Raw genomic sequence first — 14,037 nt, forward strand, 5'->3', positions numbered from 1 at the left:
ATGAACCTTATTCGGATTCAAACAGTTTTCAAAGTTTGTACAATAACATTATAAGCTATAGAAATTGTGATTGCACTTGCTATATTTATGCTATTTAACATAATCAAATAATGTCAGATTTTGTGCGAACTATATTAAATCATATATAAAACTTATTTGAATCATCACACAACGTTCTAATTATCTTCATCATATTCAATCATATATTAATTTTTTTTGGCATGTCAGTCCTAATTGGGGCTTTGTTTGGGACGGCTTTCTTTCTACTTCTTAAAATAATTTTGTAATATAAAAATTAATTTTTTTACTAAAAAACAACTTTAAGAAGCGTTAAAAAGGAACTTTTATTAGGTCCAGTATAAGGACGTAGAGGAACGTCCGGTCGGAGGCAAAATCCCGCCAAAAAACTCGGTATTTGCTCGGTATTACTAGGTATTATTTGATAATAACGAGGAATACCGCTCTGTGAAGATCAATACCGCATGAAAATTGACCGTTATGGATCTCAGAAACATGAAAAATGACATGAAAATAGAGAGGCAAAAAAGAAAAAGAAAACACTAATTTTTTGATTTTAACATTTACTAACTTGTCAAACATTTGTGTGAAGCAGCCTATAATTGTAATTTTGCCATTCTAGCTACCACTTCCTTCATTATATCCAAAATTTTTTTATATAATTTTAGAGAATATTTTTTGGAATATTTTGAGTATTTTGGATATTTTGCCTCCTCTCAAAAAACTTTTTTGCCCTAATTTTATCAATCCTAATCATTTTTGTCCATCCCCTACTAAATTTTTTTTTTTGCTCACCCTAAAAAAAGATGCTGGATCCGTCCCTGCTCGAATTCAAGCATGATTTTCAAAGTTTTGCAGCATGTCAGTCCTAATTGAGACTCATCAACTTTTATTTTAATTGTGTTCAAATTAATTTTAATGCGAATTAAAAAAGAATAGTTTGTAATCTAAAACAAGAATTTTGATAAAAAAAATTAGAATATATATTTTTTTAAATTAAATTGTGAAATTTTGTTAATTTCTACTATTATTAGATACATATAAAATCAAATCTCATATATATTATACTACGAGAGGACAAAAACCCTCCCATCGCGTTTATTCTGGGAAAATCGAAAGCATGCCGTCGGCTTAAACTAAAGGCAAGGAGGCGGCTTCTCTTCTTCCAAAACCCTCTCTCCAAGAAAACCCTATATTTAGCGAACTACCGAACTAGGGTTTGAGATCTCCATGGCGGATCCAAGAATTTTCGGTCGCAGCGAGGATTCCGATCGCCGTCAAGAACCTGGCCGCCGACTCTACGATCCCTACAAGGACCTTCAAATTCCCTATCGTGCCATCTACGACCTCCCCACCTCACCGGAGTTCCTTTTCCAGGAGGAATCCACCACTCAGCGCCGCTCTTGGGGCGAGAATCTCACCTTCTACACAGGTGTCGGCTACCTCGGCGGCGCCGCCATTGGCGCTTCCCTAGGGCTCTATAAGGGCGTTAAGGCCGCCGAAGCCGGGGATACGGCAAAACTACGTGTAAATCGCATCCTCAATTCTTCCGGCCAGGAAGGCCGCAGGATGGGTAACAGGCTTGGTATCATCGGGCTTCTTTATGCTGGGATGGAGAGCGGCATGGTGGCCGTGAGGGATTCTGATGATTGGATTAATAGTGTTGTTGCAGGGCTTGGTACTGGCGCGATATATAAAGCTGCAAATGGACCAAGGTCGGCGGCTATCGCTGGGGCGATTGGAGGGTTGATGGTGGGAGTTGCTATGGCAGGGAAACAGGTGTTGAAAAGACATGTTCCCGTTTAGGTTTTGTTCTGAATCTTCGATGTTACGTATACTAGTGTTTGATTTTTTATGTAGCTTTGAAGTCATAAGCATTACAAATTTTGCCTCACATATCGTAGTGTGGATAAATTGTGGGTTCGGAACCTTTGTTAGCAATTTGTGTTTGAGTAATTTGCCGACAATTCAATTTATTTGGTGCCTTTGATATGGCCCAACTGTTCTTTCGTTATATATCTGGGAGCTTTTGGGTTTGGACTCTTTATTGGCATTTATATATTCAGTTGAGCATGCCTGTTTTTGAGATTTTCGTTTCTCCATCTTTTTACGGATAATCTGTAAAAGTATGGGCTATCGAGATGGTAGGATGGAATGATTAAGTTTACATAACGTTTTCATGTAGATTTTGTAAACCATCATCATATTTCATACTTTTAGGAAATAATTTCTGAGGTGAACTTGCAACGGCACATCTTGCTGTTCTGAAAAAAGTTTAGCCTGCCTTGTGCTAGGGGTTGAAAATTCAGTGTGCTTGAATGTTGCAGTGCATTATTTTAGATCGAAGCCTTGTTTGCTGTTGGTTTTTGATATATTGTGTGTATGCAGTTTTGTTTGCATCTTCCCATTATTCTTCCATTCGCATTTTATCCTCTTTACTTGAAATTTATCTTATGAGGTTTTAAAATGTTGTTGTACTGCTGGTTATGGTTTGCATATTACACAATGTGATGCCATGCCAAGCTTTGCTTAAGCTCAGCGCTATGAGATGATAAATACTTGTTCATACTGATCTGAATGCATGAGGTTATTTATTGAACTTGCAATATTCGGTTTGAAGAACAAGCTCATTTTGAGTAATTAGCTTGAACTTAAAATTAATTTTGAATGCTATCTGATACGTCAGTTGGCTTCTTCAGTTCCTTGTTTGCCAGAGCTAATTTATCTTTCAGAACAGTACTTTTGGTATTCGTTTTTTTCAGGAATATAAACTTTTCTATAATATTTCTATACATGCGTGCATCATATGCATTTAAACTGTCCCGATCAAAGTGACTGCCTACTACATCCTTTTTCTGTTGGAAAATAAACATTTTGAAGTTGCATGTAATATGATTTTCATATCTTGTTGATGTTGCCTAAGATTTTTTAGCATATACCTGATTATCTGTTTAAGAACATAGTACTAGTTTTGCATTTCTAGATGGTAGAAGTGGATTTGTTCTGAGCTGGAATACTTCATAAACTGTTTTCAGCTTTTAATTGAAGCTATAATGTTTCAGTGATTTCATGGCTAGCTTGTATTTATACCCTAGTTTCTGGTCATATGTTTTGTTTTAGGGATTTTACAGTCTCACACAATACTACAATGTCACCTCTCCCTACCCTATCCCACCACATGTGAATACTGATATGATTGTAAATTTATGTATTATGAAGATTGGAATTGATAATTCCAATATTAATTTTTGCAGTTGGGGTTTTACTTTGAGTTTTGTTTAGCTTAATCATGATTATTGGTACATGTTAGGACGCTAGTGCTTGTACATTATTGTTGTTCCTTACTATCCTTTATATGTTACTGCCCCTGTTATCTAGGGTTGATTTTAGATGCGAAAGTTTTGTTTGCCAGGATACAATAATTGAAAAACTAATTTCCTAATATTTTAATCATACTTAATTTAGATGAAGTGAATGGTATTATCCTTGAATTTATTTTTAGGGAATTTTCTGTAGGTATTGGATTAGCCTAAGATTCCTAACTTATACCATGCAACATATCGTTAATTCTTGATTGAAAAATAAAAATTTCAACTTATATTTTGAAAAAAAAGTCAACTTATTCCAATAGATGTGTGAAAATGCTTAGGTGATGAAGGAATTTCTTAGCTTACTAAATTTTTTAATATTATTGGTGATGAAAGAATTTCTTGGCTTACTAAACTTTTTAATATTATTTTGAAGACTAAAAACATGTCAGATGAGTGGAGTGTGTTGATTTCTTTTTTTTTTTTTAAATAAAGGTGATGAACACGAGTGTCCAAATGATAGAGGAATTAAGTTGATGCGTCGTTCATTAAAATTATGGGAGAGGGTAATTGGAAGTTATGACGTGATACTAATGTTTCTCAAAATCAATTTGGATTCATGCCGGTTAGGTCTACTATGGAAGCTATACATTTATTGAGAGGTTTGATGGGGAAGTATATAGAGAATAAGGAGGGTGTGCATATGGTATTTATTGATTTAGAGAAATCATATGATCAAGTTCCAAGAGAATTGCTATGGAGAGTTTTAGAAAATAAAAGAGTTACTAATGCTTATATTCAAGTCATTAAGGATATGCATGCAAGTGTTGTTATTTGTGTTCAAACACAAGGTAGTTTGACCAAGTGTTTTCTAATTTCGATTGGATCACATCAAGGATCAGCTTTAAGCTCATATCTTTTTTGCTTTAGTCATGGATTTTTGCAAGAGGATAATGTATGCTTTTTGCTAATGATATTCTTCTTGTTAGTAAGACTAGAAATGGAGTTTAAGGAAAACTCGAATTATGGAAGTCAACTTTAGAGTATAGATTTCTGTTTGAGCAAATTTAAAACCGGATGCATGGAGTGTAATTTTAGTAGTAATAGGTCTAGTGGGGTTTGTGACTTTGGGTGATCAAGTCATTAAATAGTGCATATTTTAGATATCTCGGGTCTATTGTTCAATGTGATGGTGAAATAGATGGGGATATTATTAGTAGAATTCAAGTTGGATGCTTGAAGTGGAGGAATGATTCGGCTTGTGTGATAGAAATGTAGTCAAATTTAAGGAAAAATTCTATAAGATGGTGGTGAAGACTTGCAGTATGGCCCAGAATTTTGGCCATTAAAATTTAAAAGAGAAGCAAGTGTTGCAGAGATGAGGATGCTCAATGTATGAGTGGCTTTATTCTTAGAGACAGAATGCAAAACAAGTATGTTGTGAAAAGGTTGGAGTCGCTCTAGTGGTACATAAGATTACAGAGAGTCATCTTAGATGGTTTGATTATATAAAATGTCGGCCTTCTGATGACCTGGTTAAGAGAGTAGATGTTTTAGATCTGGCCTATGTTAAGAAAGGTAGAGATAGACTGATTAAATTTAAATGAGATTTTGACTCTTAATAAGACACAATGAAGAAAAAATGATTAATGTAGCTGATCCACATAGTGGGATAAAAGATTGATGATGATGTTGTTGTTTACATTGTGATGAGCCTTATTGCCTTGCTTTCAATTTTCTTATTAATTTTGCTATGCTAGATCAGTGGCTTTTCCATTAAATGATGTGCCATGATCTTCCTATTGTGACAACAAATATGCAAAGATTTGCTAGGACTTCATAACCTAACATGATTGTGTGGAAAAGTACACAAGGATTGTTATGATGTCCTTAAAAGTGGTGCAGCACAATTTCTTCCAATTGTAGTGAAACTTGGGCATTGTTGATTAGGTTTTGAATTAAATTGGATTTGCTATATGGAATTTATGACATTGAATAAGAAGACAATAAAATTTGTGGACATAATGATTTGAAGAAGAATTAATATCACTTGTTTGCAATAAACTCAATGAAAATGGAAGAAACCTAGAGTTATTGGATAAGTATATACTTCATTGTATCTTGGTATGGTTAATAATATGCATGAGGTGGGGATATTAGTTTATAGAGAGTTGAAAGAGAACATTGTCAAGGCAAATTTGATTATTGATATGGTGATTATTGTTAAGGTAATAGGGTAGGGACTAGATTTTGCCAGGACGACTTATTTTGGTTTAATTGAGACACAGTCATGAGCTATAAGGAAAATTTACTGTAGTTAGATCTATGGTGGAATCTACCTTTCTCTCAAAAGCCCATTGTCACTATCTTTCTGCACAACCTTCCTATATCTCGATGACAAATTCAATGTAATGCAGATTTTGGTTGCGACATAGGTGATTTATTAGATTACATTAAATGCTACAATCTGTTATGATATTTCACCCATGATGAGGAGTGATCTGATATTTCGAGCACATGTAATAAAGATCACATGCTTTACAAAATAAGAATAACACATTCAAAAGTGCAGTCACTTATTCATAAATAAACATTTTTTTAGAAGGGAAGATAATTCCTTTTGGGAAGGTTGTAGGTATTAGTTATAGATATATATCTAATGATTATATTGGAAATAATCAAAAGAAACAATTTTGCTAGGAGAAGATTGTTTTACTCCATAGTTCACAAGTTGTTTAACAATATTTTCATTGGATTTTGAAGACCATGAGGATGCCAAATGATTTAAGAAGAATTTTTATGATACCACCATTTTAGAACATAAGTGACATTGGAGATTATGCTAATTATTAGAGAATCAATCTTAAGTCCTATAATAAAATAATAGGAGAGAAACTTAACATTGCCTTCGAAAAATAATAGTAAGGTTTTGACAATGATTCAACTGTGTTTAGCAGATGAGGTATTGATAAAGATCTTATATGAGATACTGCATAAGGTTTATGTATCAAGGTTGTTATAACTGTTGGGGTAGCTTATGGAAGCTTGAATGGTACGAAGAATATGATGTAAGTCCTAGAAAAGTGAGAGATTTTTTGGAATCTATTGCTGATAATTATGGACGAGTACTGCAAACTAAAGTTTATGCTAAGTGGAATATTTCAAAGGACAAAAGGGCATTATATGACAGGGAAATATTCAAAATAAATAGTTAACAACAATTAAACAAAGTTTAGAATGCCACTAATGGATGGTTATTGCAAAGCCCTAATTAACCTTTGCAACTGATGACATTGATGTACTGAACAGAGATGTATACAAATATGATCTTTAAGCTAGTGCATTGAAAATTCATACTCAAGTGGGAGTGTGGAGTTTAATTTCATCAACTATTATGGATAAGATTTTATCTTAATTTTTTCTATATTGCTGGCTACCACAAAATTCTAATTGAATGTAATGATAAAGTCCTAAATAAAGATTATCACAAATAAAATCCTAAATGGTGGTTACTACATAAATCTACATTGTAAGCTACGAAAGTCTTTAGTGGTAATTGATTATTAATATTAGAAGGTGAATTTTTCACCATATAAGCGCACTTAAACCACACTTAATGAGCATCCCACAACAAGAAGCAACAAAGAGATGAGAGAAAAAGGAAGAAGAGGAGACATCCAAGAAAGAAAGGAAAAAGTCTTGCAGGTGCTTGCAAGTGAGTTCTTTCACTTTTTCAATAAATAGAAGTCTACCTTTCATCTGTGCATCTGGTGACTGCATCTTCTCATAGCTTTTGTCCATATCTCTATGTTTATTTGAAGTGTATAATTCTTCATATTTTTAATTTGAAGTTTAGTGAATTATTTGATCTCTGTGGAGTTTGTGGGCAAAGACGAGGATGCTCAGGTGGATGAGTGACTTTACCCTTAGAGATCGGATACGAAATGAGCATATACGTGAAAAGGTTGGAGTAGCTCCAGTAGAAGATAAGATTAGAGAGAGTCGCCTTAGATGGTTTGTTCACATAAAACGGCGGCCTTCTGATGACCCGGTTAGGAGAATAGAGGTATTAGATTTGACTTATGTTAAGAAAGGTAGGAGTAGACCTAAAAAAACTTAGTTAGAAAATATTAGAAATGACCTTTCTTTATTTGATTTAAACGAGAATTTGACTTTTAATAGGACGCAATGGAGAAAAAGGATTCATGTAGCCGACCCCAAATAGTGGGATAAAGGCTTGTTGTTGTTGTTGTGGAGTTTGTGGGCACACTCATTCCTAACAACAATCTTATAAAATTGCACTTAGTTAATTAATGTTGCCTGGTTCTCTAGTGTTTAGAGGGTAAAGCAACTAATTGATAAATAAATCAGGTCTAGTAAAAATGAGTATGCGTATGAGATGGATGGTTACATGAATCATTTTTCTCTATTATGTCTTGTTAAGAGTCAAATTTTTATTTAAGTATAATAAATAAATGTCATTTCTAATCTTTTCTAACCAAGCCTTTTTAGGTTCACTTCTACCTATATTAACATAAGAAAAATTTAATACATTTACTCTCCTAACCGGGTCATCGGAAGACCGCCGGTTTATGTGACCAAACCATCTAAAGACGACTCTCCCCAATCTTATCTTCCGCTCGAGCTACTTCAACCTTTTTTCACAGATATGCTTATTTTGTATCCTATTTCTAAAAGTCACTCATTCACTTGAGCATCTTCATCTTTGCAAACTTTGCAACACTTATACATACTTAATTTGTCTATAATGTTCAATTTCTGAATAACCATGAAGATTTCTTGGCTAAATTTCAGCTTAAGATTGATCATTTAATCTTGCTGTATAATTTAACATTTTGTTATATAGTTAAGTTTCATCCATCTTCACATTGTTTGCCAAATGAACTTTGGATTTCTTATAATTTTTCTGCTGTTGTTAGAATTTGTTTGAAACCTGCTTTCTCAAACGCAATTTTATTCTATTTCTTTTTAAATGCCGCTTTTATGAAGCAAATGATGGGAAAAACTGCGTAGAAATTTTCTTATTGTTTTCATCCAAATAGACTATTTTGTTGTATGTTTATTTTAATGATTAAAGTAGTTGAATAGCCATAGTTAAAGAAAACTCATCCAGAAAGGAGAATCAGAGAACTAGCAGGCTGATTAAAGTTTCATTTGAAACAGCTTTTTAGTTAAAAAAACAAAATTTTGAACTAAAATTTTTACATAGTTTTGATTAGAACATAGATTAATTATATACTATATTCATATTAAATTAAAATTGATGACTATAGCACTATAAAGTCCATCTTAATATAATTTTGGTGACACTTAACAAGAAATTTCTCCAACTATCAGACTAACAACAGACAGAGAGTTTCATTCATATAAAATAACATTGATGCAAGTGACACTAAGCAAGAACAAGAAAGGATTCCTAATTGATTCTTCCAAATAATTATAATAAGACTAATAACAAAAAATCATGCTCCTGCTGAATTTCTAGTTTTCACATACAATACATAGATAAAACTGGAGAAAGAGAATATTCAAAATAAATAGTTAACAACAATTAAACAAAGTTTAGAATGCCACTAATGGATGGTTATTGCAAAGCCCTAATTAACCTTTGCAACTGATGACATGGATGTACTGAACAGAGATGTACTCAAATTAGGGGTGCAAATGAGTTGCGTCGAGTTTAGGCCCTTATCGAGCTCGGCTCATTAGTTGGAAAGCGAGCTCGAGTTCGAGCTCGTCTCACTGTAAACAAGCTCAAGCCGGCTTATGAGCCATGGGTGGGAACTTTTAAATTTAGGCGGGATTTTTAAAAATGAGGCGAGATTTTTAAAACTAATTCAAAATTTAGAAAAAAAATATGAAATGTTTAACATTTAAATAAAATTTAGGTGGTTTTTATAATTTTTTTAATATTTAAATATAAGAATAAAATAAAATTATTTTAACAATATTAATATTTATTCTAGCTGGCTCGCGAGCTCACGAGCTGAGCCGGCTCAAGCTCGAACTCGAGCTCGTTTACTAATCGAGCTCGAACTCGAGCTTGAGCTCGACTCGTGAGTTCGATAAACTCGGCTTGCGAGCTCATAAATGAGCTGAGCTCGAGCTCGAGCTCGGCTCGTCTCACTGTAAACGAGTTCGAACGGTGCATTGAAAATTCATTCCAAGTGGGAGTGTGGGAGTGTGGAGTTTAATTTCATCAACTATTATGGATAAGATTACTTTAGTGGTAATTGATTATTAATATTAGAAGGTGAATTTTTCACCATATAAGCGCACTTAAACCACACTTGTAGAGCATCCCACAACAAGATGCAACAAAGAGATGAGAGAAAAAGAAAGAGAGGAGACATCCAAGCTTATAATTCATCTGTGCACTTGGTGACTGCATCTTCTCATAGCTTTTGTCCATATCTCTAAGTTTATTTGAAGTGTATAATTCTTCATTTTTTTTAATTTGAAGTTTAGTGAATTATTTGATCTCTGCGGAGTTATGGTTGTGGGCACACTCATTCCTAACAACTATCTTATAAAATTGCACTTAGTTAATTAATGTTGCCTGGTTCTCTAGTGTTTAGGGGTAAATCAACTAATTGATAAACAAATCAGGTCTAGTAAAAATGAGTATGCGTTTGAGATGGATGGTTACATGAATCATTTTTCTCTATTGTGTTTTGTTAAGAGTCAAATTCTTATTTAAATATAATAAAGAAATGTCATTTCTAATCTTTTTCTAACCAAGCCTTTTTTAGGTTCGCCTCTACCTATATTAACATAAGCAAAATCTAATACATTTACTCTCCTAGCCGGATCATCGGAAGACCACCGGTTTATGTGACCAAACCATCTAAAGATGACTCTCTCCAATTTTATTTTCCGCTGGAGCTACTCCAACCTTTTGACGTATATGCTTATTTTGTATTCTATTTTTAAGAGTAAAGTCACTCATCCACTTGAACATCTTCATCTGTGCAAACGTTGCAACACTTACACATACTTAATTTGTCTATATTGTTCAAGTTCATATAGTGTTTGAATAACCATGAAGATTTCTTGGCTAAATTTCAGATTGATCATTTAACCTTGCTGTATAATTTAACATTTTGTTATATAGTTAAGTTTCATCCATCTTCACAATGTTTGCCAAATGAACTTTGGATTACTTATAATTTTTCTGCTTTTGTTAGAATTTGTTTGAAACCTGCTTTCTCAAACGCAATTTTATTCTATTTCTTTTTAAATGCAGCTTTTATGAAGCAAATGATGGGAAAAACTGCGTAGAAATTTTCTTATTGTTTTCATCCAAATAGACTATTTTGTTGTATGTTTATTTTAATGATTAAAGTAGTTGAATAGCCATAGTTAAAGAAAACTCATCCAGAAAGGAGAATCAGAGAACTAGCAGGCTGATTAAAGTTTCATTTGAAACAGCTTTTTAGTTAAAAAAACAAAATTTTGAACTAAAATTTTTACATAGTTTTGATTAGAACATAGATTAATTATATACTATATTCATATTAAATTAAAATTGATGACTATAGCACTATAAAGTCCATCTTAATATAATTTTGGTGACACTTAACAAGAAATTTCTCCAACTATCAGACTAACAACAGACAGAGAGTTTCATTCATATAAAATAACATTGATGCAAGTGACACTAAGCAAGAACAAGAAAGGATTCCTAATTGATTCTTCCAAATAATTATAATAAGACTAATAACAAAAAATCATGCTCCTGCTGAATTTCTAGTTTTCACATACAATACATAGATATAACTGGAGAAAGAGAAAAATAAAGGAGAAATTGAAATGATATATATATATATTAAATGTGGTATCCATTCGCTGCCATATATGAAAAGGTGCTTGGCAGCATTAATCCTCGATTGACCTAGAAGAGGCACCCACTCTAGAAACTTACTCCAAAAACCTTCAGGCCTGCATCTTATTGGGCCTTACTTAAGAGGTGTTGCCACTCGAGGGGAATCAGAGGGGAATCATGCACGGTTTGGGGGGTTCTCAACCGTACTCACTACTCACCCACCAATCAAGCTAAACAACGGCGGGTATTCTCTCTCTTTTGCTCCTGTTTCTCCAAGCTAATCGTTTCCTCCTATTAAAAGATTAATTCAAATGTCCGCAGGCCATTCTTTTGTTTTTCTCTTAAATTCTCTAAAACCAACAGTAAACTTCTGTTCTGATTGCCAATGCTTTTATAAATAACTAGAAAAGTCTGGTAATTCCATATAAGCTAACCAGGTCTGATTGAATTACTCCTCAGATGGAAAACTAAGTGCAGCTGTAGCCATGGCTGAGGCACCTTCGTAAGTCTGATTGCCTCCAATAAATCCACTCATGTGGACAAATACACATCCAGGAATCCCTGACTCCTTGGAAAGATCTTCATCTCTCAGGCCCCTCCATGGCAATGGAAGCGGCTTTCGGCTTTCAAACTTATCTAAGGATACTGCCACAGCCTGTATCCTCCAACTTTCACTCCGATCATCCTATGAAACAGTTCAAAATTGTTAAAATTGGGGGGAACTTATCATCATTGCAATCAGATAATGGAAGCCTTTGGATTATGGAAGAGGAGGAGCTGACCTGATAAAGAACATATTTGATGGTAGGTTCAATCTTTAGCTCTTCTTCAAGCTCAAATAAATGAAGCTTCCACTGTTTCAAGTTATGATGAGTAAAATCAAACAATATTGAATCCTTCAAAGAAATTATTAGGACAGAATAAGTGAAACCAATGACCATAATTCGAAATAAAATAAATAAATAAAACAGAAGCGTGAAGTAAATCTGAAAGTTTTCCTTATTGGAATGCAATTCATGTTTGATTTATTCTTAATTTTTTTCTTTCCTGGTTCTATTTAAGTGTAAGTAAAATGCTTATGATGTTGGCTTGATGTGTTCACTAGCAATTTGAAATTTTTGTTAGACCAAACTTGATATTGCATGATTTCCACTAAACCCATTAAATTCAATATATTGACATATATATATATATTCTCTAGAAGCAACAAAAAATTCGTCTCAAATGAAGCTTTAATTTTTTGTTTCCTAGTTTATTCGAAGTGCAAAAATGCTTATGTTGTTGGCTTCTATATGAATGAGATGTGTTCTCTAGCATTTTATCTAACTCATTATTGCATGATTTCAACTAAATTCATTCAATTCCAATCAGTACCAGTAGAGTTCATAAGCATTACATAATGTAAATTTATATTTTTTTTTCAACTTCCCATTGCCTTCCATGTTTCTTATTTTTGCTGCCAACCCCGGTTCTACTGCTCTTTCCAGGTCCTACATCTGCTTTTTCTCATTATTTCACTGCAGAACTGTCCACCCCCTTCTCTGTTCTTTCCACAAGCTACTTTCTCGCCTAGGTCATTTTTTTCCGTCTCCGCTACCTTGTCTTTCCCGCTAAAGGCAAAGTTGTAACCTTCATATTCCCACTATTGGATGGCTTTCTTACTGCTTCGTAAAACTGCTTTTTAGTACAAAAAAATTTTTAATTACAGGAAAAAACAGTCGTCTAAAGCTGTCCCGAGAAAGCCTAAGCTACAATTTCCATAATTCTTACCCTAAAATTCCTCTATGTTCTATGGTAAAATTTATCCTATATTGTAGAGTTTTGGAAGTATTTATGCGGAATATATGGAAAGGTGACTACTATTGGCATTAATGATGAATGTATTGGAGCCGATTGTTCTTGAGTAGAATTCTACATATTATGTTCAGTTTCTTATTTTTGGCCCTTTTAGGCTGTACATATGATCCCTGAGGCATATGCATAATTCAGTGGAGATTGAATATTAAAATAAAATTCCAATTCTTCTCTCTTGTGTGTTTGTTGGATGTATTTTTTGAGTGTTTGACAGGTATAGACAACTACTTCCTAAGGCGAAACTCTTTGTACTTGGATGAGCTTGTTTTTTTCTTTATAGTGATATTCATCTTTATTCTTATCTTTGAAATTATTTAATCTTTGCATGCTTGAAATTATCAAGGCAGATATAAGCTCAGACATCATTTTGTTCATATTTAATTAAATTGTTGGCAACATGACTGATTGTAACATTTAGTTAGAAGCACTCTGAAAAGCATTTCATTTTCTTGAGAAGAGTGCAATCGCATTAAGAAATGTAACATTACCTCAAGAAGCATGCTATTGATGATACCCTAAGAAGCATACAACTAACCTAAGAAGCATGTTATTATTTATAAAAAAAGAAAATTTTATTAAATAATGTATATTGAGAAGCGGGTGAGTACGCTATGTAAATGTATCAAAAAAACATAAAGGTGATGGTGAAGCTCGTCGAAAAACACACAAATATTAAAAGCATGTGAACGCAATGTAAGTGCACTAAAAAATGTGCAAGTGTGTCATGATAATGCACAAAAAAACGTACAAGTGCATTACATAGGTGCACCAAAAAGCACGCAAGAATGTTAAAAAAATGTGTGAATGCATAGTGCAAATGCACCAAAAAATATGTAAGTGTACAGTGTAAATTCATCAAAAAACTTGCATGTCACTCAAAAGAAAATTAAATATTCTCGCGTGTGCTCCAACCAAATATGCCACTCCTAAACTTGAGATACTAGAATGTTGCATGGATTTTAGACCCGATTCTCTTGCTTCTAGTAGAGTTCACAAGGTTGAAAATACCAT

The 14,037-nt window shown here is 33.5% G+C and overlaps 2 protein-coding genes across 2 annotated transcripts in view; one reads left to right on the forward strand and one right to left on the reverse strand.

Moving 5' to 3' along the window:
• The first annotated feature begins 1,094 nt into the window (after positions 1-1,094).
• Positions 1,095-2,061, forward strand: LOC110115706 (mitochondrial import inner membrane translocase subunit TIM23-1-like). Its single transcript, XM_020849022.2, has one exon. It carries the CDS (start codon positions 1,249-1,251, stop codon positions 1,822-1,824), a length of 576 nt encoding a protein of 191 aa, XP_020704681.1. The 5' UTR covers positions 1,095-1,248; the 3' UTR covers positions 1,825-2,061.
• A 9,367-nt stretch (positions 2,062-11,428) lies between these two features.
• Positions 11,429-14,037, reverse strand: part of LOC110115788 (UPF0160 protein) — a 29,764-nt gene continuing 27,155 nt past the window's right edge. The window contains exons 6-7 of the mRNA XM_020849160.2: positions 11,955-12,026; positions 11,429-11,857 (exon numbers count right to left, since the gene is read on the reverse strand). Of these exons, the coding sequence (XP_020704819.1) occupies positions 11,621-11,857; positions 11,955-12,026 (309 nt within the window). The 3' untranslated portion in view covers positions 11,429-11,620. The remainder of the gene's footprint in view (positions 11,858-11,954; positions 12,027-14,037) is intronic.

This window comes from Dendrobium catenatum, unplaced genomic scaffold (assembly GCF_001605985.2).
Source record: "Dendrobium catenatum unplaced genomic scaffold, ASM160598v2 fragScaff_scaffold_1297, whole genome shotgun sequence".
NCBI classification, from domain to species: domain Eukaryota; kingdom Viridiplantae; phylum Streptophyta; class Magnoliopsida; order Asparagales; family Orchidaceae; genus Dendrobium; species Dendrobium catenatum.

What these genes read in the sequence shown, in the direction of transcription:
- LOC110115706 (XM_020849022.2), top strand. Translation starts at nt 1,249, where the DNA reads ATGGCGGATCCAAGAATTTTCGGTCGCAGCGAGGATTCCGATCGCCGT.